The sequence below is a fragment of the Hippoglossus hippoglossus genome, chromosome 3 (genome assembly GCF_009819705.1).
Source record: "Hippoglossus hippoglossus isolate fHipHip1 chromosome 3, fHipHip1.pri, whole genome shotgun sequence".
NCBI classification, from domain to species: domain Eukaryota; kingdom Metazoa; phylum Chordata; class Actinopteri; order Pleuronectiformes; family Pleuronectidae; genus Hippoglossus; species Hippoglossus hippoglossus.
In genome coordinates, this window is record NC_047153.1 from 10,972,521 (window position 1) to 10,998,924 (window position 26,404).

The window sequence follows — 26,404 nt, forward strand, 5'->3', positions numbered from 1 at the left end:
AGTAGAGTGAACCAGGGGGGGATGTGGAAAAGATGAGCCGTCAGGAGCGACTATATAAATGATAATGTTGGCAAGAACAAATATAGCTAACTTTTAAAAATGTTGGCATTTCATTGCGGAAGTGCTCTATACAACTGCTCCTGGCACTGCCATTCAGATCGGTTTGTATGTTTCCCCTTTACCGACAACACCCTCTTATAGCTTTTATTCTGTGACGTTGGCAACGAGTCCGTCGTGTCGCTGCCAAACTGACTTTTTCAGAGATACAGTCCTGCAGATGAAGACAACATCCCTTAGATTAAAACTGTTCTCTATTTGCATAGGTCAGCTGTGGGTTACAGATAATGAATGGCATGCAGTGTAATTTGGCTTTTAGTGGGTAAATACTATACAAAGCTCGATGTGTTGTCTAACTGTCTCTAAATGTTGGTCTGGATCAGTAGATCTGGATGATAGGGTGTTTTTTTCAACATTATCACAGATTTCTGAGAATAATTGATGGATCTATATGAAAATATCAACATTTTTAGGACTGATATTTATGAGTGTGTGCAATAAAATGTGGATCTAGTCAATTTTTGAGGCCCAACATTCCCCTTAGGAAATTACATTTAAATTCTCTAGATCCGCTGAAATAAAATACTGGATCCGCACTAAAATTCTGTGAGTTCTCTCTTGACATATATCGCATCCTTCCACCAAGTTCCGTGGTAATCTGTCCAGTAGTTTTTGTGTAATCTTTCAAACGGACTGGGGTAAAAACACACCCTCAACAATTTCACCGTTTTCCCAGGAAATAAGTCATGAATCATTCATGTTTATGAAACTGATATGAATGAGTGTGTACAATCTGGTGCAGTTTGAGACTGCTGGGCCTTGGCAGAGATATGTGCGTTTCTAGTTTTTCAATAAAATTGTTTTAAATAACCAACAACCGGTGGCAGCGACTCACAGTATTTGTGACTGAGCTGTACAGAGATAAAGAGGAAAGACTTCATGTTCGTGTTCATCCTCCTGGCCCCCCCTGAAACCCCTCTCCACAACATTCCTTTCATAAAAGTGCAGCGCTGGAGTATTTTCCTTTAAGAAACCGGAGAGAGCTGGTATGTGGATGGGCCCATTATGGAGCTACTTCTGTTGGAGGTTTCTGTTATCGCGATCAGATCTCCTCTCATGATCTGACCCATGGTCCAGTAGTTATGTCAAGGTTGGATGACCGTACTCTTACAAAAAACGCCAACCCCTCCACCTCTCTCTCTCTCTCTCATATGCCCGCACACCTCCCCACTGTGCGTAGATGCACAGTAACGTTAATTTATCACTTTGCTGCCTCCTGTTAATGTTCGCACGTTAGCACCTGTGCGACAAAGACCCTCCGGTTTCTGACATGAGTGTCAGCAGCAGGCGTGGCAGCATTCTACAAGGAGGCATCAGGTAGGTGTCAAAACATGTTTGTCCCTGGCCGGCCACCATCCAGCTCGACTCATCCCCACCGTGCGTCTAATTTCGGTCTGTAAGATGTCTGTCGCCAGAAGAGAAAATATGTTTGACATCTTCCTTTTTTTCCTCCTGCGCGGCATCGTAGCAGTTGCTTTCATCCCAGGCCGCTCCCCTCCCCTAGCCCCCTCTTCTTCTTTCTTTTTCTACGCCTAATGCAAGCATTCCTGCCCCTCCCCCTCTCCCCCCTCCCCCTTCCTATAGGTCCCCCTCTGCCGGTATGGATCTGTGAAATGTTGGCAGGGGGTGCTGCTATGGCAAAGAGGCTCAGCAATAGGCACTGTGATGTGAGGGAGAGGAAGAGGCGAGGAGAGAAAATGGATTGATTCCTCTGTGTACAGTGGGATCCTTTTCATTTGCCCCATCTTGGCCGCATACATTAGCCGGCCGTGTTGCACCAACCAAAATATTTGTAAGGTGGCCGGTGACCAACAGGACATTGCTCTTTGCAGATATCAATAATCAGCCAAACTCTGACCCGTGGGAGCTGATAGGAGCAGTGGTGCCAGTGGATGTCAACAAGTGGTTTGAAATTAACAGACATGTGATGTTCTAATGTTTCTCCTGCAACTGCAGAAGCGAAACTGTGACTTTTTATGGATTTTATGTTTAGAAAATGAGTTGCCTTCGAAATGCAAAGCCTAGAGCAATGAGCAATAAATCTTGTAGTAAGTAACCCAATGCCTCCAACAATTGTGACATGCTTGATGCTGCGTGAACGCATGAAAAGAAAAGAAAAATAAGATCACTGTGGGCTATAACAATCTCTCTTTATTCTCTATTCTGAACAATCAGCTTGAAATTAACAGTTCTCACAGGTACCATTATTATAAAAGGCCAAAAACATTTGTTGTCATGTCTCTCCGCGTAGTAATAGAAAGGATATATGAAATTCTAAATCAGATAATATACTAATAATAATAATGAATGCTGTTCCGATAAACCACTTTGTAATATTCACTTGGCTCACACATAAACACAGATTTATTCATTTCATTCATTAATATCGTCGTTACTGTCCAGTATCTTCACTCTTCTGTCAAAGTTTCCCTGTCTGTCTGCACTCATCGTTCAAATCCAAAACTCAAAGTCTGCATTCCATCTCAACCGCTATCTCCCCCTCTGTCTCTCTATCGCTCTCTACCTCCCTCCCTCCCTCTCTTTTAACCTTAAAGTGGTTGCATTTCGTTTTTGGTCACTCAAAGGAAACATCCTTTTGCCTGAGTTACCACTATAGACATTGCGGTGGTTACGGCGTTTCAGAAAGCCTAGCTGTGTTCGTGATACCTTGATGACTCTTCCGCACCATCGGAGGATTAAAACTGAATTCACATTGACTTGAATGGCGGCGTCCCCTCAGACCGCCTGGGTGACCTCGGTGCCGAGACCCTCCACCATGTCGGACACTGCGTCGGGAACTTCCTGGACATCCCCGCTCAGGTTCATGTCCTTTTTCAGTTCAAAGTCACTCTTCTCCTTGATAGGCATCTCCTCTGGCTCGTCACTTCCGTTAACACACTCCTCTGTCGGCGTGACAGTAGTGGCAGCGGAATCTGTGCACTCTCCATTCACAGCTGGAATTGCAGGGACAGAAGGGCTCTCTAGATCTCCGTTCTCCATCTTGCTTTCGACCTCAGGCTCAGGGCTTGGCAGCTCTTCCACAGAGGCTTCAGCGACCTTTTCAGACTCAACAGTGATATCGCTGGCAGATACAGACTCTGAGATGAAGATCTCAGGGATGGGTTCTGCTGCGTGTGGCTGAGCTGCGGGAATCTCCTCTGCTGCAGTCTCCAAGATCGCAGGTACTTCTACCTCCACAGTCTGAGAGGCTACGATCGGTTCTGGCTCAGTGTCTTCTACTTGTTCCTCTGCTGCTGGTTCCACTGGGAGAGCCTCTTGCTCAGGCTCTGGTTGTAGTACTTTCTCTGGTTCTGCGGGCTCGGGTGATTGTTCTAGCTCTGGTTCCTGCTCTAGCTCTTGCTCTGGTACTTTCTCTGGAGCTGGGGCTTGCTCTGGTTCGGGTTCCAGCTTGGGAGCTTTCACTGGCTCTGGCTCCTGCTGTAGTTCTGGTACTGGCTCTGGGGCTTGCTCCAGCACTGGCTCTACAGCTGTTTCAGCCAATGGCTCAGGGATAGGGGCAGCAGCAGGCACCACTGTCTCCTCCACAGTCGCTTCAGGCTCAGTAACAGTCTCTGGGATGGCCTCTGGCTCTTGTTCCTTTGGTGCTTCCTCTGTGATGGCAGGAATAACCTCTATTTCTGGCACAGATTCCACAACTACAGCGGGTACTTCTACAGGGAGGACTTCAGGTGCAGGTGCAGCTGCAGGCTCAGGTTCAACTTCACTTTGCACAGGTTCCTCTGCTGCTGCTGCAACGGCCTCTGGGAGCTGTACTGGGGCTGACTCTTGCACTGCCAGAACCATTTTTTCTGCTGCTGGGGCAGCTATTACAACTGGTTCTTCAACTACTGGAGCTGTTTCCACTGCTGCTGCAGCAGGTTCTTCTGCAACTGGAGCAGATTCCACTGCTACTAAAGTGGGTTCTTCTATGACTGGAGCTGTTTCCACTGCTGCTGCAGCTGGTTCTTCTGCAACTGGAGCAGATTCCACTGCTACTAAAGCGGGTTCTTCTATGACTGGAGCTGTTTCCACTGCTGCTGCAGCTGGTTCTTCTGCAACTGGAGCAGATTCCACTGCTACTAAAGCGGGTTCTTCTATGACTGGAGCTGCTTCCTCTGCTGCAGCGGCAGGTTCTTTTGCGACTGGAGCTGCTTCCTCTGCAGCAGCAGCAGGTTCTTTTGCGACTGGAGCTGCTTCCTCTGCAGCAGCAGCAGGTTCTTTTGCGACTGGAGCTGCTTCCTCTGCAGCAGCAGCAGGTTCTTTTGCAACTGGAGCAGCTTCCTCTGCTGGGGCGACTACTTCCTGTACTGGAGCAGCCTCCTCTTGTGCTACAGCAGCTGGTTCTTCTGGAGGTGCAGTTTTGGGCTCTTCTGGAGCCGCTGCAGCTTCAGTTACTGCTGCCACAGCCGACGCCGCAGCTTCCTTCACCACATTGTTGGCCTCAGTTATCACCTCAGCTCCTGTGGCCAGGGCTCCATCCTTCACTTTAGCCGATTCCTCTGCATGAGCAGCTAACGCCGCGATCTCATCCTTCGCTTCTTTCGGGTCGCTCACATCATATCCCTTCTTCTTCCGGCTAATTTTGTTTCCCATGATGTGTCTCCTGTAGGAACAAGTAGATGAAGATGTGATTTAATATGAGGAGTGCAGCTTTGTTTAATGTTGGCCCGACATTAATCATCAATGTTTAAATATGTTTAAACATTCTCCAAGAAAAATGCAATATCTCTTTAAGACACAGTCAGACAAACACATTCATTCCTTTCATTCCTGACCAGTGTGTCTCTGGAGTGTGGTACAAAACCCATGCCACAAGGAATCTCCTCACAGAGAGACCCCTGGAACTTGTGCTAACCACTGAACCACTCTGTCCCCCATGTTTGCTGGTGATTTACACATGTGTATGTTTACTCAAGCAGTTGTTGCAAAGAAAATCTCTTAATACAGATTATATATGTAACATCTAAACTACATTCCTTGAGTCATGGAAATACAAGTATTAGTTACATGTTTCTAAAATGTCCAAAATGCAGCATGGGTCCATGCAGATCCTTCAAATGTAAATTCTTCAGAAAGGAGAACTGAGAGAAGTCTATTGTCGAGACGTGAACCATAAGTTCAATTAGGAGAGTGTTCTGTGCCAAACACCGTTTGGCAGGAAAACAAATGTAAATGCATGGGAACCTCGGTGAGAACAACTCCACAGCCTCTTGGGCCATTCAGAAGTGTCTGGTACGGCTTGGTGCCAAATGAACCCACAGCTGAGTTGAACATGTATAGATTCAGAACTAAAGCTAAGTCAGCGTGTTAACCCTAACCCGGGAACTGCGAGCGACTCTCACAAGACACATAGAGCGACCAGAAAGGGAAGTTTCATTTCCAGAAAACATCTAAATGAGAAAACTGGATCGCATGCACCGCAAATCAGTATAAAACCACAGAAATCTCACTGACACGATCAGTGAATGGAGGAAACGCTGCAGACATGTAATTATTTTGTGTTACTGCCACAAGCTTTAGAGGAAGATTGCAACACACTTTAACTTCCCTTCAGAGGCAAAATAGAGAACTGGAAGTTTATCTTGCTGATTGTGTTTCACCCCACCAAGAACAAATCGACCTGTTTGAATTTGGAAAACAACGCTCCTATAATCGCCATTTTTCTGCACTGGTGATGGTTTCGGGTTTATATGAATTTGATTAGTCTAATCCACATTGCCAGGGGATATTCAACACAAAAGCAAGAAATCTTACGCAACGTGTTTTATTTTTCTACCAGGAGGAGGGCAGTTACCCTGCAGGGCAGCATGTGGGTACAGGTATACGATCAATCCGGGAACTGTCCATAGTGCTGCAATGGAGCAATCAAGACCGGATGCACCACACACCAGGCATGCTGGGATATTCTGCTTCACCATGACACAGATTTACACTCCATGCATGTGCTATCCGTTGGCATGAAGAAAAGAAAAAAAGCAAGATGTCTGCTGTTACAGCTAATTCTGCTTTGAAATCCACTTCCACATCGTTGTAATTGGTTTTTATTGCGGGTGACATCTTTTTTTTTTTTTGCCAAACGCATGGACCCAATTTGCACATGTCCCCGACCACCAAATCAGACAAAGCAAAATGTACAGTTACAGGATGAAAAACCTCATATTTTCATATCTAATTATTGTGCATCGATTTCGTCAATTTGTAAGGAAATTCGAATGGATGGTGGACGTGATGCGTAATGCTGATATTTCATGCACCCGCAGACACCCGCAGCAGCAGCAGCAGCAGCAGATAACGGGTAGCATGTGCCGACCGGTAACAAAGGATGGTGCCTCCTCTCCAGCAGCTTCTCACTGACCACAGGGTAAAAAGGGTTGAGGCGCTGAGTTGGCTGCAGACACCGATGCCAAGCTGCGGTCTATAGTGGACTATAGGCTACCACACATGGTAATTACACCAAGCCCTTACAGTCATTCAGCGGCCACGAACACTTGAGATAAAAAAGCTGCCTCCATCCCCCACTTCGACCCACCCACCCACCACCCACTGCTGCTGTTGCTGCTGCTGCTGCTGCTCTGCCCTTTTTGTTTCAACGAGCCCTTTTCCAAAATGTCCAACTCACACAGGCACAGGGAGAAAAAAGACACGACATCCAGGACAAAATGAGTAGAGACACAACTTCGTAACTTTGTCTTTGCGCCTTTAAAAAAAAAATCTGAGGTTGCTTTTAATCGCCTAGTATTTGAAATAAAAAAATTAAAAAACCTTGCATGCGCTGCAAACCCAAGAAAAAAACGCACAAGGCTTCATTACATTGAAAACACTAAACCCTGTCTTTATAATAGGAGCCCTGATAATTAGCATATTTACATAATAGGATAAAAAAAGAGAAAAGACGGAGAGAACAATAGCTACAGATTAAAGGCATTTTTTTCCCTGACTCAATCACTCCACGTCTCTCTCTCTCTCTCTCTTTCTTTCCTTCCTTCGTTCTTTCTTACACAAAACCCCAAATCCTACACATGTTTCAGTTGAAAAACAACAGGCTATGATAAATAAAATATAAAAAAGACAAATCTGTGATGTAACCGACCTGTTTGTCTATGTAGTGATCAGCAGGACTTGTTCTCCAGGCTCCCTCTCTCCCTCGCTCTCCCTCTCTCTTCAGGCAGGCTGGATGTGATAATGGAGGTAAACCTTGAGAGTGACAGCTGCAGATTCCGCCCCTGCTCTCTCTCTCTCTCTCGCTCGCTCTCTCTAGCTCTCTCTCTCTCTCTCTCTCTCTCTCTGCTCGAGGTGCAGTCTGGGAGGTTGTTGCAGCCGTGGAGCGCCCCTCGCAGTTTTCTAGACATCTGTCGCTATCTGAGTCCAGCCTATACCCCACCACTGCTCGGGCTGCAGCCCACACCCTCCCGGGCTGTGACCCCTCCCCTGCTGCACACACCCACTCCTCTGCATACTTCTCTGCTGTTGACTATACACAACTGGGGATGTATATATACAAACTAAGATCCGTAGACAATTACAATGGTTCCTTGGTGGGTTTTTCTTCTGCGACACCTTACAAGTAATCCTAGCAATCATTGGTTAGGGCAGGAGGCTATGGCTAAACATCACAGCAAGATTAAAAAAAAATAGAAATCATGTCAATCGATATCGATAATTGTCACATTAAATGTCACCTTACTATTTATTTTAAGTTTAAAGATTGATTTTTATCCTGAGTGAAGGTTTTAAACTCTTCTGAGCAGAGAATTTACTAACACTCTCCAAAAAGGAAAACATTTTATGAATGTGAAGCCGATCATTTGTGTGTTTTACCTCCTCACTGCATTCAATCGATATGTATTCATATTGTACTAGTTTTATTGATATTGATGGAGAAGGGACTTCAGTGTTTGGATTCTGCTCGTCTGTAGAAGTCATTTTAATCATGTTATATTACAAATTTGCTTTATGATGTTTTTGTCAGTAATACAAAACGGTGTTCGTATCGGACCAGCTTGGTTTGGTTGAGACTTGATGAGACTTGATGAAATTCAACAGTTGACTCTTTCAAGTGAAAATCATCTCCTCCGACAATTTGGCCGAACCAACGTGGCAGAAAAAAAAATCAGATGTAGTGTATCAGTTCATTTGTATCCACTTGTAGAGTCTGTGAAAAGAAAGGTGAGAGTGGGTGTTTCCCTGACAGATTCCCTGACAATCACATCCATTTTCATCCAGTACCTCAACGGCTTGGAATATAAAAACCATCTCAAAATATAAAAAGCAATAAAAAAAGTAAAACTGTCCCAAAAATGTTTCCTTTCAAACACAATGAAGGCTGGAATTCCCAGTATCAGTTCATTTGCATTCACTTGTAGAGTCTGTGAAATGAAAGGTGAGAGTGGGTGTTTCCCTGAAAGATGCACACAATCACATTTCTTAACAGTTTCTCTCAGTGAAACTGGAGGGGGGAAAAAATCACAAAGAAATCACTGATAATCTGATTACATCACTCAAAACCAACCGGCCTGGTATTTAATCACAAACGGTCCTGATAAACAGCCAAACCGGTTATTTTCTCCTGATTTACGCATATTTGGAAATGTACACACTCATGTGGCTTGGATGCAAGGAATGTGTCTTGGTGCATGTAAGAAATCCATTTTGTAAATAGATCTTTATATATTTATAATATTTTGTATAGGCCTAATTATATATTTTGATTTAGTGTAACAATTGAACAAAGTCCCCCTTTGTTGGACTAACAAAGGATTATCTTATCTTATATTTAGAGTGTTACAGATTCAGTGCTGGGCGTGAAATCATTGTCCAAATGGTTTCGTAGTTTAAAGAGTTGTGTTTCTTTACTTTTCTTCATTTGACTTTACTTTACTCTTCTTTCTTTTCCTTTGTATTATTTTCTTTTCCCCACATGAGGATCTTAAAAAACATTATCACTCATGTCTCAAGAATTGAATACCTGAGTATTATTGGGGAGACAGCGCCCTCTCCTGTTACTAATACTGATAGCACAACACAGTGTCTACAGCGACACTTTGTTGGGTATTAACTCTATACTCAAACAAGATTATACTAATATTGCTTATAGTGCTTATTTATTTTTGGTGATTTTGTAATGACTTTTGGAAATATCTAGTTACATATTTTACCATAAAACGTTCTGTTCTTTTGAGACCTATAGGTAATGATTTATTTTAATGCTCTGTTGACTGTTTCTGTGTCCAATATATCTGTCAAAGGAAGACAAAAGAAAAGGGGAAATAAAATAATCTTTGTTGTTTGTTTTCCTTGCTGACAGCACAGCTTAATAGTGACAAATGAGCAGCAAAGGCGGAGTTTCACATGATGTAAAATCTCTGGAATGCATTCCCAGGAGTCCGACGTCCATCCCAGCCAACCACCCTGCTCCACATAGACAGACGACTCACAAACATGAGGGGAGGCCTTGGAAAACCCTCCCGAGTTCTCATCAGGTTGATGTCCAAAGCTCATTTGTCTGCAGCTCTGACTCAAAGGCTGTGGAGATGGAGAAATAAAGAAACAGGTGCTGGGGCTACAACAACCTATGGGCCAATAGCTCTCCATCAAAGTGCAGGAATGTGTCACACTGCTTTGGCTCACGTTGTATTCCTATAGAGAGAAGAAGGGTAAACACTGGGCAGGTTAATATGTTTCATGAATATATAAATGAACTGATGATAATCCGATTTCAAACAAAATCATGTGCTTGATATTTGATGTTAACTTCCACATTTATAATGATTAACACAACTTTCAAAAATGGCCTAAAACACAGTCTGTCCTGAAATGAAAAATGACCTGCACACCAACACAAATAAAGAACCACGTTGAATCTCTGTCTCCCAATGAGTAAATAATCTTCACTTAAGACATTTCATACTTCTGTGGTATAAACAGATAGTTTCCGATGTTATACAATTCAGTGAATGCATAGTATCAGAGTTGTGGAATAAGTCAATGGAATGAAGCCATTATCAGTGGTTACGTCAGAAATGTCCGCAGTGAGAAGGCTTTCATTACATCATGGTAACACTATAATATTTTCACAACTGCACTTTATTGTAGTTTTGGTTACTAAACAATATCCCTTTTAAAAAAATAATATATCTCAGAATTAAATTTCAATCGGTTGATGTGTTAGAATTCCAGATGCATAAGAGTTATTCAAAATACAACGACAGTGAAGTAGGACAGAATTTTTCCCTTTCAGTTTTCAGCCAGAAACAGCACCACCTACTGGACACTTTAGTCATACATGTTTTTACAAAACAAAACAAAAATATAAAAAAACATAAAAATACATGGTTATATAATTTTTTAACCACAACGTCGTTTTATTAGCGTGCTGGGCAACCACGACACCTGCTCAAACCCTGCTTCTTGCTTTTGTGGTGAAGACTTGCAGAAGAAGTGAAGTAAAAAAACTGGTATAAGAAACATTGGAATCGCATCTGAATGAATTGGCTTAAATGGACTCAAAAAATTGTAAAATAAATAAATAAATATTACAGGTTTCGCTAAAAGACAGAAAGTGTGTTTATACTCTCGGTGGAAGTATGTTGAACTTCTGGCCACAATAAATAAATAAAAATCACAGGTTTGACCCTCTCTAAAAGTCAGACGGTGTTTATACTGTTGGTGTACATTTGTTGAACTTCTGACCACAATAAATAAATAAATAAATAAATAAATAAATAAAGGTTTGATCTTCCCTAAAAGACAGGATGTGTGTTTATACTCTGGTTGTGAGTGTATTGAACTTCTGACCAAAGGTAATGATTGTTATCACCTTCCTCTTCTTCATCAGCTGTTAAAGGAAAAACTGCTATGACATCATGTATTGGCATGTGGCGAGAGGGGCGGCTCGATTATTCGGTGAACAAATTGAACCCACCCTTTCACCACAGTTAAATACTATATTCTACACGTGTATCTATTAGTATATAACTTTGTACAAGAAGCTGATCAACTCCTGAAAATTTATATTAAAGTGATCAATAGTGGTCGCGTGCGCAGAGGGTCGCTCTGGGTCCGGCGCGGCTCGGCGGTGATCGAATGCAACGCACCCCGCTGGCTACTTGAGGGAGGGCGGTGCTAGCGGTGCCCAGGCAGCAGCAGGGCCTCGCCTTTGTGGTTGTAGGAAGAGAAGATGGCTCCCGTTCTGGAGAAGCAGCTCCCGGGCGCAGCCGGAGCAGGCGACAACAACAACGAAGACGAAGAAGGACAAACCCTCTGGTGAGCCCCGCTCTTCCTGTAACAGCCCCGTGCTCCCCGAGGCGTTTCGTGTCCGAGCCCAGCCGCCATGGTTCTGCTTTGTCACTGCCGGGTTGGTCAGACACCGGCCCGGCTAGCTGCGGCGTTAGCATCTCGCTCAGGCTTGGGCGGTCAGTGTGTTAGCTCGGCTGCTAACGTCAGCTAGCCGGGCTACTGCTGGTTAGCTAAACAACACAGCGCCACGGTTAGCGGGGTTTACTGACACAAGAAGTGTTGCTGAATTGACTTGTCAAGTGTGAGAGGAGCTATTCGTGGTGTCAGGGACCATGACAGTGTCACTGCAATAGCCGGTTAGCTCCTTTTATGCTGATAAAGCTAGCTAACATGAACATTAACGTAAATGGGAACAAGCTAGCACCAAATCTGACAAACCGAAGCACACAGGAGGAACATTGACTTCAGTCAATGTTTATCCATGGGGATCGAATTGTGATGAAGCTTAAACTTTTTCATTTCAGGATTCAGATCGTCCGCTTGGTGTTACTGCTTAATTCTAACGTACCACAGATGACCTATCATTTCCTGTTTTTGTGATCTCGTGGACCCATCGCCGGGCTAAGAAAAAGTAGAACAATCCTTGTTTAGATGTCAAGTTATTGCCACGGAACGCTACCTAGTGTTTTGGTAGCAACCTGAACTTCCAGAATGATCCGAGCTGTCAATGAGCCACTCGACTTTGAAGCTACCCTCCTTAGCCTGTTTTTCTCACTGTACGTCCTGTTATTTCTTGCAGGACCTCGATACTGAGCGAAGTTTCAACCAGATCGACTTCAAAGTTGCCATCAGGAAAACACATCCTGCTGTTTGGTATGTATTTTCTGAAGCCACTCGTATGAAAGCCTGTGCTTCTGCAGGGTTTTCAGTGCACTTGCATTAGTCAAGCCTAAGTTGGGTGGAGGGCCCGCAAACTGCAGAATAACACAGAGTTTAGCAAAGCTTGTGACTGCACATTTATAAAACTGTCTGCTCTCTTAGCTGGCTTTCTCCCCAGGGGATATGCACACTGGCAAACATAATAAATACAGACAGGATTTCTTATGTGGGGGTCATTTGGATTTGGGTGTACCTTGTGAGACACTGCTTTTAACCCAGAAAGATGTGTGTGTGTGAGGGGTTGTCACCTTTAAATGTTATGAGTAGATAAGAAATATTGTGAAGTTTAGATATGTTTTTTTTTTAATAGAGAGCAAAATTATTTATTGGTACATTTGCACATCATATTCTGCATTAATCCAAACTATCAACGATAGCATGCATGTGTCAATACTGCTACGACTGATATATAAAACATCTGGCAGGTGAGGATGGATCGGGAAAAACGTCGCTCATGGCCAAACTTCAAGGAGCTGATCACAACAAGAAAGGGAGGGGGCTGGAGTATCTGTACTTAAGTGTCCACGATGAGGACAGAGATGGTGAGTCTACCTGCTCTGTTGTTTTACAGCAGTAGCCTTTAGTAAACTATATCCATAAAAAACAATAATCATGCTGCCTCTATGTAACCTGGATTTGACTTCTGTTTTCCAGACCTTTCCCGTTGCAATGTGTGGATCCTGGATGGGGATGTATACCACAAAGGCCTACTCAAGTTCGCTGTTTCAGCTCAGTCGCTACCTGACTGTCTAGCTGTATTTGTTGTGGACATGTCACGGCCCTGGACCATTATGGATTCTCTACAGAAGTGGGCCAGTGTGCTACGTGACCACGTGGACAAGCTCAGGATCCCTCCTGAGAACATGAGAGAAATGGAGCAGAGAAGTAAGTAATACATGACGTTCTCCACCCACACGTGTCTCTCATTGTGGAAGGTATTGGAAATTAAACATTCAATGGGTGTAACCTTTCCCCAAATCCTTGGTTCGGTTCAGACCTAGATTTTTCTGTTTGAGTCAAATAACTGAAATATTTATGCACTGTTGACTTGAATGTTCTCTGGGGTTCTGAAGTCTCAGGGTTATTATCCATCAGGCCAACGGAACTAGCCTATTGCTGACCACAGACATGATCTCTCAATCATGACTAAGATAAGCAGGTGACTCATGCAGTTGAAAGACAATAAAATAGGTGTTATGTTATACTTACAAAATATACAGCTTCCTCTAACTTAATAATGGTTAATTGTTTAATGGGTCACCCTGTTAATTGTAAAATGATTTTTGATTCATAAGTTAATTGCATAATAACAGCCAGACTCCTTGCTGACCAGTTGCTGGGAAAAAGAGGAGCTGGCTCGCAGCTGTGCGTAGGCGAAGCACTGTACAACACTACACCCCGTCATGGATGTTTCTTGCTCATCATCAGAGAGGCCCATGATCCTCAGCTGTGTGTTCTGGCTGCAGGCAAGATCTGCAAATCAATGCCTGTGATGCACTCAGATGTTGTTCTCCTGTTAATTTTAGAATTGGTTATCTCTCTTATGAACAGATCTTTTATGTTGGCTGAGATTGTTGCTTTTAAGACAAATCAGGTCAGCCTGCAGGGTTGTACAGTTGGTCCTTTTCTGCCTCTATAAAGTTTGCTTGCTGCTGCTCTAGAAGTCTGAAATGATTTATCATTAAGAGGGCAAACTCGTTTAATGTTGCAGTTAAATTTTAAGTGTTTTGAATGTGACGGGTTAATACAGTGACAAGTGGTAACAAGTAGCTGTGTGAGCTGGCAAATGTATGAAAAAGAAAAGTGGAGCTGGTAGCCAAGTGATGACTAGAGCACATTGTTAACTGAAAACACTTATAATGATTTTTGAATGGGTTCACTTTACAGTTTCCTTTCCTGACATTACAGGATATACTGCCTGGAATTTATACAACACACGGTGTGGTTTGAAGATGTTTTCTTGAGCATTCATTATTCAATTTGTAGTTCAAATTTTGGTCCATTTGTGAGGCTTCATTTCAGACCTGTTTGCCAGATCTCTCTCGAGCGCCTGTCCTCCTTCCTTTCTTTGACCAAACCTTTTGACCCCCACCCCCCACTGACACAGTCAGATTTCCAGTTTAGCTTAGACACATCATCCAGATAAAGCATCTCCCAGCATATCAGTGTGATCCTGTGATGTCAGTAGCACATTGGTGAGACCGAGTCAGACTATGTATTTGTGGATGTGTGTGTGTGTGAGGAAAATAGACAGACTGGAATTGTGTGCTAGATACTTTTGTCCAGAGAGTCTTGCAGTCGTATTGCATCATTGTTCCCTCCCCTCCAACAGCAGCGTAAGGAAGGGACGTAAACTGAGTCTGAATCAGTGGGCTGGACGTTCTGACTCCTTTGCTGTAACTGAAGTAGGCTGGCTGCTGAGCTGTCTCAAGTCAAATTACAGATTCAGCCTACTGCTGCCAGCACCACAAGTTGAAATGAGAAACATTTCACTCAGTGTCCTCTGTGGTAGTGACGGGATGGGGATTGTTTTTAGCTGAAGTGTTTAGGAGAAGTGTGTAAGCAAACATCTTGGGTGTTTTGTTTTCACTCTGTCTTTTTCACTTAAATTAGAGGAAGCGAGTGATGTGACAGCTGTCAGTGTTTTAACCACAAGACAGCAGCAAACAGTGGACAGTTAAACACTGGTGTAAAACCTGGGAGACCATATTTGTTTTGTTAGTCAAAGAAGAATTTATTTGTAGCTAAAGAAGTGTTTTAGCTTGTACAGGCATCTTTGCAGAAATTAATGTAAATTTGTCAGAAGAATCACTATTCTTAGTTTTTTAAATATATAATTGTTTTTCAGTTCAGAAAAATGCTGTATATGTAATTTGCATAAGGCTGAGCCATCTTATGCATTTTGACCTCACCTTTGTTTGTGGAGCAGTTAAAAAGGTGTTGTGGGGCAAAGTCTGTCTGTCTTCAGCACTCTCACTTTGTATTGTAAAGTTTCTCACCACCCAAATATTATTTTGCATCACACGAAATAAGAGATTCATGTTTTCATGGCAAAAACCAATCATCAACACCTCCATACAAACTAATGATTCCTTTAGAATAATCCTCTGCTCTATCAACTACTTTGTCAAACACCCTTGTGATAGATACAGGGCCCAATGAATAATGGATGAGAGTGAAAGTAGTGTTTGAGTGATGTTTTTCGCCATAAGTCACTTTAAATACATTATCAACACATTTGATATTGTAAGATAATATTAGTAAAGGTTTTGATGCATTTTTTGTTGTTATGGTCTGTTGTCTGTGTTTTCAGTCAGTAGATCTCAGATGTGTGCCCCTAAAGTCTGCTTGAAGGGATTAGATGAGAAGTCTGACTGTACTTTTAGCAGCCATTCAAATCTTTGTCTAATCGGGTTATGTCCTCTTATATATATTTCAGTGAGGGCAAAAAAAGGCCAGAGATGTTCCCAAATCTAGCTTGTGAAAGGTGTTAAGTCAGCATGTCAAACTCCTGTCCTCGTGTAGAAAATGTACATATTTGTGCATATGCACTGGATTTGTGTAATCCTGTATCCAAGGAGGGCTGCGATTTGGATTGCTTGTAACACCAGATCTCGGCCCATATACTAAATCCCATGTCTGAAAGTAAAGGGCTTGGCTCTAAGCAGCAAGTCTGTCTGGCTTTGTGGGCTGTCCCCTTCTGCATTCCCGAAGCTCCTGAGGAAGTAGGCCAGGGCTTCCTGCCTATAACCCCCCTTGCATCTCCCCCGCAGCTTTGTAAATGTCTGGTAAGCTGCAGTAGCACAACAGGAAAGCAGAGGATGCCACGTATTTATCTTATACCTTTCACTTATGGCCTTTTATAGAAATTGTGGACATTTTTGATTAACAATTTCCAATGATACTAAAATATTACTGATAGAAATGACTTGTTGCATGTACTGTATCTATTCATAGTTCTCCATCAGTGTTGTAGCTCCTTAGCTTTACTAAAGGTACTAGCAAAGATGACATGCACATCAAAACATTTACTTGTTTTGGAAGAGATACCATGTTGAAGAACTTCGTTGGTTAAATGTTCTTACTTATGATGTATTTATTCTTTTCACAGACACCATTCACATAATTTTATACTTGTCACTTGTGTATTGTCTCGATAGAGCATTATTCTGTGTTTATCTGGAGTGAGTGTTATTGTTTGTTGCCTTGCTTAGCTACACTTCTATTAAAGACATTTTAATATTTTTTGTCGTGCTGCTCTGTATATTCACTAAAAGTAATATATAGTAAATACAATTTAAAAAAATTTTTTTTTTTACTCCCTTTTTGTTTTTCCTCTAGTGGTAAAAGCGTTCCAAGAGTACACAGAACCAGAGGACACCAGCACATCCTCCCCACAGAGACGGGCTCCAACAGCCGGGGAAGACGAGGCTGTTGTGCTACCGCTTGGGGACAACACACTCACATACAATCTGGGCATTCCAGTGCTAATAGCTTGCACAAAGGTAAATCTTTCCTACAGCCTCGAAAGCCTGAAGTGTGAAATTCTACATTTTATTCATACTTGTTGTTTACGTAACTCAAGTAAATTCAAGTGGTAATTATGACACAATCCAACACAAATGTTTGTAGGAAAAAACAATGTTGGAATTTTATAGCAGAACGGTTAAAGGTCATCTTCAATGTGACATCATAATGTTCTGCAAAAACTATTTTCTGACCGTTTTTCATCGCTTTAACTTGTGGAACAGATTATGACCATATTTCCTGTGACTTGTTGGCAGAGGCATACGACTGCAAGGCGGCAATTCTAGTTCCCTTCTTCAGCCACAGCCGTTCTCACTTGTCAGTACGTCCTCAGTACTTGATGTCTTGACTGGCTATCAGGACATGTGGGCTTATAGTGTCTGTCCTCTCCCCGCTGATACATTTGTGTTAACTTTTATTCATGCTTTTAGTTTTATGTTGTGCTTTGTGAGGCAGTATCCTCTAATAAAAAGCTGGCATTAAATGTGCTCCTTTATCCTCCAGGCAAAGAGCAGTGCTGAAAAACAGTGTTGCCATCAGCAGAGCTTCACATGCTCGCTGTGACTAGAAAATGATGAAAGTGCCTTTTTTCCCTTTAGTGCCTCTGTCTAACTCTTGTCACACTATTCGGCTTTGCAGAAGACTGTTGAAGAGCCTCGTTTGATATTTATAACTGTTTTGGCTATAAAAACTAAAAAAGAAGGTCAAATCTTTTGACGTATAATTCCAAAATGTGCATTTCAGTCTTAAATTAAACCTCATCTCTTGTGTCATGACTAATGGGGAAAGCTGCAGTAGGAATCCAGGGACAGGAAATGCTCTTATTTCAATGCTGTCACTGCCACATCACACCCCCATGCACACACCCCCTCTGTTAGCAGACAGACAAGTATCAAGAACAACAACAACTAAACTATTATGGTGATTTTAATGACATCTAATAATGCAGAAACCTTGGAATATGGGTGCTTTCATTACTGCTTCTCTCTCAGTCAATGTGGACTGACGTGGCGGTTTTGCTGGTTGTTTTTCCACCATGTCAGTCTGTTTGTGTTTGTCATGGTGAAAAAATGTGGTCCTGGAGACACCTACTGTAATGGGAACTACAACAGAGGTGGTTTTGTGTACTTTGGCAGGTGTTTTTCCGTCTGTCGAGTCCTGAGAACTGAGTATTCATGTAATGGTGCAGTATAATCTACTAGGACTCACAGGTCGGAGCATCAATGAACTGCGTCTCTAGGAATCAAATCTATTTGTTCCTACTAGACACGGCACAAAACACAATTATTGTCGGCGGGTTTTAAAGATGCAAAGCACAGTGTTATCTTGTTCACATGTAAATGCTGACATTTTATTGTCTCTCATGAAAACATTTCTTTCCCCCTCTCTCTGTTATTCTCTCCAGTGTGACTCAATCAGCATACTAGAGAAGGAGCATGACTACAGAGAGGAGCACTTTGATTTCATCCAGTCCAACATCAGGCGATTTTGCTTACAGTGTATCCTTTTCATGCATATTTGTTTCGAACAATGGTCATTAGATTTACATTTACTGTTCAATCAATCAAATTTTATTTGTATAGCGCATATTCATGTTCAAACAAACAGCCCATTCGTCAGTTTGATATGGCTCATGTTATTCTGGTTATTATCAATCAATCAATCTACGTTGCTGCCTTGACTGAACTGAACAGATGGCGCCGGCCTGATCTACACCTCAGTCAAAGAGGAGAAGAACCTGGATCTGCTTTACAAATATATAGTACACAAGATTTATGACTTCCAGTTCACCACACCTGCCTTAGTGGTGGAGAAGGATGCAGTTTTCATGTAAGTGATGCTCTAGTTTGGTTTGTCATGGCTTGTTTAGTTTTGATTCAGTATAACTAGCGGCCACCAGCGGATATTACCACCAGCTAATTATCTAAAATAGAATGTTTAGTTTGCATTTCCTGTCATCTACCTTTGTCTTATATTTTAGTCCATCTGGATGGGATAATGAGAAGAAAATTGGGATTTTGCATGAAAACTTCACAACAGTCAGACCCGAAGATCCTTTTGAAGATTTTATCACAAAGCCTCCAGTTCGGAAGGTATGACAGTGCAAATACTGAAAATACAAAATGTGCCAATTCTTTTTGAAGCCAATAAATAAACACATGCAGCATCAACTATTTCAGAGCTTCCTGCCATTCTCTCTTTCTGTTTTGCTCCTCTTTGCAGCTGATTCATGATAAAGAGATAAATGCAGAGGATGAGCAGGTTTTTCTGATGAAGCAACAAGTAAGAGTCTCTTTCCTCCATATTTAATGATTTATTTTTCCAGCCAATGAGAAGTTTTCTAAATCAAGTAAAATTCAATTTCCTGTATGGAATTAAGATGTCTCAAAAATGTATTTGGCTAAAATCTTGGGAACAACTAGTTAACTGGTGATCCCCTCCTGGAATTTTTATGGCAAAACAAATGTTCGTAATCATGTTCTGGGGAACATTTGAAACTTCCACCTGATGAGTAATGTTGCCTTCACTTCCTATTTTGTGGATAAATATACCAGGAAGGACATTTAAGCGAGTCTCCGGCTTCTCTTCTGTTTAAAGGCACCAATTTCCCTTTAATTTAGCAAAATCAATGATTGTACTGTAGTTGTACAGAAGTGAATAGATGCTTTCAGTTCCTTTCCTTTTGTACATGTGCAGATTTTTCAAAATTAGATGAATGGTAAATACTATCTGAATAAAATTTCCAGAAAATATCTGTGTCCATTTTGGCCTTGTGCCTTCCATTTGACTGTGAATAGAAACCTATTGTTGGAAAACCATGCCTGAGATCTGAGTGAAACTATGTGCTGTATTTTTTTCTCCAGTCTTTGTTAGCAAAGCAGCCAGCCACACCAACAAGAGGGGCAACAGTAAGTGTCTTAACATCCCTCAAACTGGTGGATTATTTTTCTCCTTTTTCTCTGAACTGTATCATGTTTCCTTCCTGATACTCAAACTGAGCGATTTGTTTGTGGTCACGGTCTCACTCTGGGTTTCTGTGTTGCAGGAGTCTCCAGGACGGCCAGCGTCGGCGTCTCCCAGGCCTGCAGGTCGAGCTGGCCAACCCACCGTGACCAGTGGCTCACCAATGACTGCAGTCAAAAAGCCTGACCCTAACATGAAAGGTAGGAGCTCTTAGTGGTCATATATTTCAACATCTAGTGACTGTGATCTTTACACTCCAGTGCTCTGTAGTTTGTCTCAGTGGGTTACATAATTACCTCTACTGAATTCAAAACACTCTTTCATCTTACACAGTTATTTAATGAAAATATTTACAACCATGCAAAAAACGGCCTTGAACACAATTGTTCAAGTCTTAGATGTTTTGTGAAATTAACAAATGTTCTTTGAATTGCTGCACTACTGCCCCCAAGCGGTAAAAGCTAAAATAATTCTACACTCCAGAGGTGGCCACACAGAAATATTGACTTTATCTCCATCATTTAGTGTAGTGGGGGGTTTTACATTCCACCTTGAATGTTGGCTGTAACTAGATTTATTAAAGGGCTGTTAACCTTTACTATACTTAACATTAAATATTCTAAGCTTTGCTCTCACTATCTCAAAATTAGGATGGTTCTCTGTCCTGTGCAGCAACTTTGTCAATACATTTTTTTTCCTGATAAAGGAGGTTTTGTTGAATATTTTCTTATCCTTATCAAGCAGCTAAAGATACTTAAGATAGAGGGAGTCATATGCCTGTAAGACTGGAAATCCCTCTGAGACAAGAGTCAGTGGTCATGCGGACCAAATATTTTCCATGATTGACTGAATTTGTTTTAACAATGACTAATGTTAAGTTATTTACACACAACACTGTATATAACCACATATGGACCATCTGCAGCTTCCCCCCCTCGTCTTCACGTGGGTTTAGTCATTCCAGCCTTCTTTTTGGATCAGAGCACAGGCTCAGATTTCAGAATAAAATTAAGATCAGCTCTGCATCAATCTGCCTTGAAGCATTTCATTATGCTTAAAAGAACACTCTGTTTAAATCCATGCAGACTGGGAGGAAGGTTCAAAGCAATAACAGTTCAATTGCGTTTCATTTCTTAAGTGTTGTGGGTGATGGTTGTTATAAATATATTTCTAAGTAATAAATGTATCCAAGTTGTGTTTGTCATCTTGTTATCTTTAACAATTTTAAAAAGAAAAGCAGGTCTCATTTAAAATGCAATTTTTTCTCATGCAGCGGGGGCTGCCAATGAGGGAGTGCTGGCTAACTTCTTCAACAGTCTGTTGAGTAAAAAGACTGGATCCCCAGGAAGCCCAGGAAGCCCAGGAGCTGGAGCAGTTGGAGCTGGAGGGCAAGGGTCTGCCAAGAAAACAGGTAAAACCTTTTGTTTTTTAATGCACCTCGCCTCTGAATGTCCTCTCCATTCTAAAAACTTGTCTACAGTTTTCCTTTTATCAAAAACAGTTGTGTTATTGACATTCTGTGATTTTACATCCATCTCAGAGCATTGACAACATGCAGTCTTAAGACAACAGGAGTTAGAAACAAAGCCTTTTGTTGATAGTGGAGCTTTTTCCCGTTTGGAGTTTTATCTCTGCAGCCTGAAAAAGAACGTTAAAACAAGGGAGAAAGAAAAGTTTTTCTCTTTGACTGAACTTCTGTCGACCAAGGGAACATGTGACAGGCCTGTATGCACAAAACCTCAAACCATGAGTGTCACCATGAAACTAATGTTACTCACTCCACACCATGTCCCACAGCTTTTTGCTCAACTAATTTATGTCAGTAACCTCGGCTGTTTTGCACGTTTTGCCCTTCTTTGAAACTTTGTTATATTTGGTAAATATAACAAAGTCAAATACTGTTTATGAAATAGCTGAATCTACCCAGTGAAATATCAAGGAAACCATCGCATAACTCATCTGTGTCTGAGACCACTGACATGACTTGTTGTTCCAGTAATGAGCAGTGTTAACATCTCTGAGAGACCCAGCTGAAAGGATAATGCATGAGTACATGATTCCTTTGTCCGATGATTAGTTTTGCATGTGTGTTAACTGTGGCAGGGAGCCACCCAGCTCCAGCATGGGACCGCATCACCATCCAACCCCCCCATCTCTCTGCTTGCTGGCCATAGAAAAGTTATTTATGAAAAAACAGAAGCTACAGGAGATTACCTTTGGGCTTTGTCTCCTGTTTTTCCCAAGTGCAGAAGCCGGGTTTGACTGATGTCCAGGCCGAGTTGGATAGGATGACTCGCAAACAAGACTCCATGGTTTCCGCTAACAACATCCCACCGCCGACAGAAAACGAAGCGTGAAGGCAACAAAAGCGACTGCATCGTCCACTGCGTTAATACTTTGGAAAAAATACATTTTTTAAAATAATGACCAAATTCCCAATGTCTATATCAGTCTGCACACAAATGGGTGTCACCGAAATGAGTTTGAGATGCTATCAGATATGCTGGTGTTCTGGTGAGTTTGGAAGAGAGAGATGACAAAGATGGAAGTGTTGATGAGATGGAACGCGTTGAAGACTTGGCTTTATTTCTGTCCTCTCTTCCAGTGTAAATGTTCTTTTTGTGAGGGATGTTGGGATGATGGAAATGTGTGCACACTCCCTGGCAGCCAGCCTGGTGTGCTGGGCTGCAGGCACCCCGGGTCTTGGGGTAGAACATGCTCTCCTCATAGGTTTAGTGGAAATATACTGGCCCTGTGGCCTCTGGTTCAGCTTATCTGATGGAAGGAATTCGGTTGCGATTGGAAAGGTATTTAAACAACAAATATATTCACTGAAAAAAAAGTTATTAAAATATTTGCAAACATATGTAGTATGTGAAAAGAAAAAAATGTTGGCTATGATACTGATGTATTTATACAAAGTTCCGTCTTTTTATTTTATTTTGTGCACCATTTATTGGTTTAAGGAAACAACATCATGATCTGCAAAACATAACGCGATAAAATGCCACTCACGTCATGACACTAATATGACAAGTCCAGATAGCTGACAGCATATCATATCATTTGACCTCGTCATCCTGAAGGATTCTGTAAATAAAAAAAAAGTCTATTCAGTTTAATCTTGATTTTGTATAAAATGCAATTCTGTCCAAATTCTGAAAATGGCTTCTTTGACTAAATGAGACTCGTAGAGGTTGCAACAGAATCTCTTCTTTAGCTACAGGTATGTATATTTGGGGAGGGGGTTGGGCAGCATCTTTCCTACTATAACTCCTAAGTGCCTCGCACAGTTAGCTGTTCGTGTCTTAGTAGAGGTGCTCGTCTGCGGAAGAGGAAAGGCCCTGTAGCACAATCGGGTTTTTGTCCATTTCTTGTCATCCAAATAATTTATTTCATTTTACATTTTTGTTAATGTACAACAAGCCTGTGGTCACTGTTATTTTTCAGAATGAAAAGTTTCTGTGGCCTAGTTGCTAGTGTTCAATAGAGCAATAGATTGAATGCCTTCATAGAAAACTGTAAAGGCTGCTGATATTAAGAAGAGACCACAGGGTGGAACTTTTTGGGTCCCTCAGAAGAACACTCGCTGTAGTTGAAACCACTCGCTTTGCAGCCAAAACACACACACAACACTTCTCTGTGGTTTGAACAAAATGAGATATTGTATTGTTCAGTGTTTGACGGCACTGTCCTCCTCTTTTGGCTTCACATGTTTTATTCACACTGTACTTCGCATGTCAGTTACAACATTCCCAGTTTCTACATGAAGTAGTTGTAGAGACACATCCCTGTAGGAAACCAGTTCATGTCCCGACAGATCTTTTTCGTTCCGCCTCTTTCGGTGCCCTTTTTAAAACGACGACCTTTGCCTTCAATGTACAGCTAACAGTTTGTCACACTGGGCGCCCTGCCTTCACAGGAATGCTCCTAATTCATTTGTGTGTCCTTAAGGGGGTTGCTTAATTGTGTTATGTAATTTCTTTTCATTTTTAAAAAAAGTAAAACCATTAACTGTACCATATCAAATCATCTGTAATAATATTTATGGTTTCATGGAGCCATGTTATCATTCTTGAGTCTGTATGCAAGGCCCTGCTTAATCCAATGGATAATGAACATCAGTAGCTTTCACAGATAAATGGGATGTGTGAAGAGAGCAGCTGTTTGTTATTCAAATAACAGCAAAAAGGAAAAAATGGGAATTGGAACATGGAACCAAAGATACATAGTATTCACTACTTTCTGCTTTTATAGATGATAATCATCCATAGGATTAATCTGTGGCCATTTTTTTTTTGTCCTACTGTTGCATGGAGCTCTTGCATTCCACATTTCAGACCTGCCTATGATTTCTGTTTTGACTAACCCTAAAAAATGCCTTATTCGACCATATCTGCGATGTGAGAAGTCAAAAAGAAAAACCTGCTATAATTGTGTTCTGATAGAATTTGGCAAATTCACTGAAGTGGTACAGAAATGCAGTGCAATTAGGTTCAACGTCATTTACTCTGTAAGGGAATTACCACAGCATGCATGATGCTACTCAACTATTATGATTTACTTTTGATCCAAATGAAGCTCTTATTGCTTTAAATTTTCTCTTTATTTCTTGTGACTGGGTGGGACGTGCACCTGAGGGTCTGTTGCCCAGGTGGATAAAGCACAATTTTCAGAACAGCCAGGAGCTGAACCACCACATGTTTAATTTCGCACTTTTCCACAGACACTTGTATCATTTCCCGGTTGCTACAGTTAAAAACACAGAATGCATATTTTTCTCTCTTGCCTTGCCTTTTTAGATCATTTAGCAAAGAACATAGAATTTAACCTACACCTTAAAACTGCATTGTTTACCTGCATTTGCTGCTTAAGTTATGGAAAGTGCCCCTTGTGGTTAACCATGGAATAATTTCTTTCTGCCGGTGATATTGTATGTTCAATGTCAACCCTGTAGAAATGATTGTCATTACACTTTTGGAATGTTTTTTTCGGGGACATCTTGAAGTAGATAAACCAAATAAATGTCCATTCATTTTCAGGGTCGTCCTTTATTTTTGCTCATGAAACATCCCCTTGTATCTTTTTACATCTTACACAGGCATGTTTTGTTTCAGTTTTTTAAATATATATAATTTGGCCATTTACACTTTGTTAAAAATGAGTTTTGTAATGTCACCCTAACCTCTCTGCCCATGCTGATTTGTCCTAACAAAAAAGGACCACACTTGTTGAATTTGAAATTTAGCTGAGTGGAATGAAGTGCTCTCATGCTGCTGCGTCTCAAAGTTGCACTTAACTCTTCATAAAGATTGGATGTTGCTTTTAAGATGGAGCAATGACCAGATGATGTTAACTTTTGTACTCAGACGTCAGTTGACAGCAACTGCCTCCTCACGTCCTAACTGAATTGCCTTCGACCACTATCGACAGTCTGCATCGATGTGAGACTACAGAGCTTCTGCTTCCAGTACCTTTTGTATTCAGGATATCATGATATTGTAAAAACGTGGCTGGCTGCATTCTTCTGTGTCCTGAACTAATTAAGAAGTTTGATTGTATCACTTAAACACAATTGTGTAGCCTCTAAGCTGCCGCGTGGATTCTCGCTTCTTACACCGACAAAGATAAGGAAAATGTTTATCAGACCCCTGGCTTCAATAAAACCAAGAATCCAAACTGTGGTTGACTTTAACATTTTTGTGTCTATTGTTTTTTTGTTTTTTTTCTTAATGATATTACGAAACATTTACCACTTTCATAACTTCACAACCCTAACTCCATCTCCATACAACAACACTAAACAAAATTTATAATACTCATTAATGATATTGCACTTTAACGAATGCATTTAGCTTATTTTCACATGTGATAAATATCACGAGCTCCACCAAAGGTTACATAGTGATGATGTAGATTTTTTGCAGCCTCTCCAGCCCTCAGCATTTAACCTGGGCAACAGTTTGTTCCCACTAAAAACCATATGAGGGCAGTAAAGTACAGGGAAGTGGAGTTAAATCATAAAAATTTTTAGGTTTAATCCACTTTTATATTTTACTTTGACTGTTAATCCCTGAACTCTTAAACCATCTAAAAACTTATTTCTTGCCCCATTTTTCTCCGCTCACCCCAACAAGTCGAGGAAGATTCTGCTGGAGGCTTCTTCATGTTAAAAGGGATTTTTTTCTTTATAATTTTGTAAGGGCTCAGCTTACAAATACAATTAAATTGTAATAGTAGACTAATGGCTGTAGTAAGGCAGGAATCAATATGTATATTTTCATATTTATGGTTCATATGGAAGCCCCTAAGTCATTATAATGTTAAACTTTCTCAAAATGACATACCAACTGAAAACAATGAGCTACTAACTCAAAATAACAAGTTAGTATCTCAAAATAACATCTCAAGATAACAAATTATTAAAATAATGTCACGCTAACTCAAAATAGTTATTAAATGACTCAAAATATGACTTAATAACAACATAATGACTTAGTATCATAAAATAATGTCAACACTAACTCAAAATAACTTAATAACTGAAAATAGTTACTTAACAATTTAACATAATGACTTAGTATCTTAAAATGACTTAACATCTCATAATTCTGACTTATCT

At 41.3% G+C, this 26,404-nt stretch overlaps 2 protein-coding genes across 4 annotated transcripts; one reads left to right on the forward strand and one right to left on the reverse strand.

Annotated features, from left to right (window-relative positions):
- Nucleotides 1-2,246: 2,246 nt before the first annotated feature.
- On the reverse strand, nucleotides 2,247-7,474 carry si:dkey-56m19.5 (fibrous sheath CABYR-binding protein). 2 transcript variants are annotated; one of them, XM_034580829.1, is made up of 4 exons: nucleotides 7,208-7,473; nucleotides 4,408-4,720; nucleotides 3,623-4,239; nucleotides 2,247-3,589 (listed from the first exon to the last, which is right to left on the reverse strand). In XM_034580829.1, the coding sequence occupies exons 2-4, from the start codon at nucleotides 4,708-4,710 to the stop codon at nucleotides 2,854-2,856; spliced, it is 1,656 nt and encodes a 551-aa protein (XP_034436720.1). In that variant the 5' UTR covers nucleotides 4,711-4,720; nucleotides 7,208-7,473; the 3' UTR covers nucleotides 2,247-2,853. The 2 variants fall into 2 exon arrangements, with proteins under 2 accessions (XP_034436720.1, XP_034436710.1); XM_034580819.1 differs by having other exon boundaries at nucleotides 3,623-4,720; nucleotides 7,208-7,474.
- Nucleotides 7,475-11,224: 3,750 nt separating this feature from the next.
- dync1li2 (dynein, cytoplasmic 1, light intermediate chain 2) lies at nucleotides 11,225-25,473 on the forward strand. Of its 2 annotated transcripts, none has more exons than XM_034577624.1 (13): nucleotides 11,225-11,379; nucleotides 12,152-12,225; nucleotides 12,717-12,833; nucleotides 12,946-13,176; nucleotides 16,633-16,796; nucleotides 18,224-18,317; nucleotides 18,513-18,648; nucleotides 18,800-18,911; nucleotides 19,042-19,101; nucleotides 19,683-19,727; nucleotides 19,865-19,982; nucleotides 21,056-21,193; nucleotides 22,032-25,464. In XM_034577624.1, the coding sequence occupies exons 1-13, from the start codon at nucleotides 11,294-11,296 to the stop codon at nucleotides 22,046-22,048; spliced, it is 1,392 nt and encodes a 463-aa protein (XP_034433515.1). In that variant the 5' UTR covers nucleotides 11,225-11,293; the 3' UTR covers nucleotides 22,049-25,464. The 2 variants fall into 2 exon arrangements, with proteins under 2 accessions (XP_034433515.1, XP_034433507.1); XM_034577616.1 differs by having other exon boundaries at nucleotides 11,232-11,379; nucleotides 22,027-25,473.
- Nucleotides 25,474-26,404: the final 931 nt, after the last annotated feature.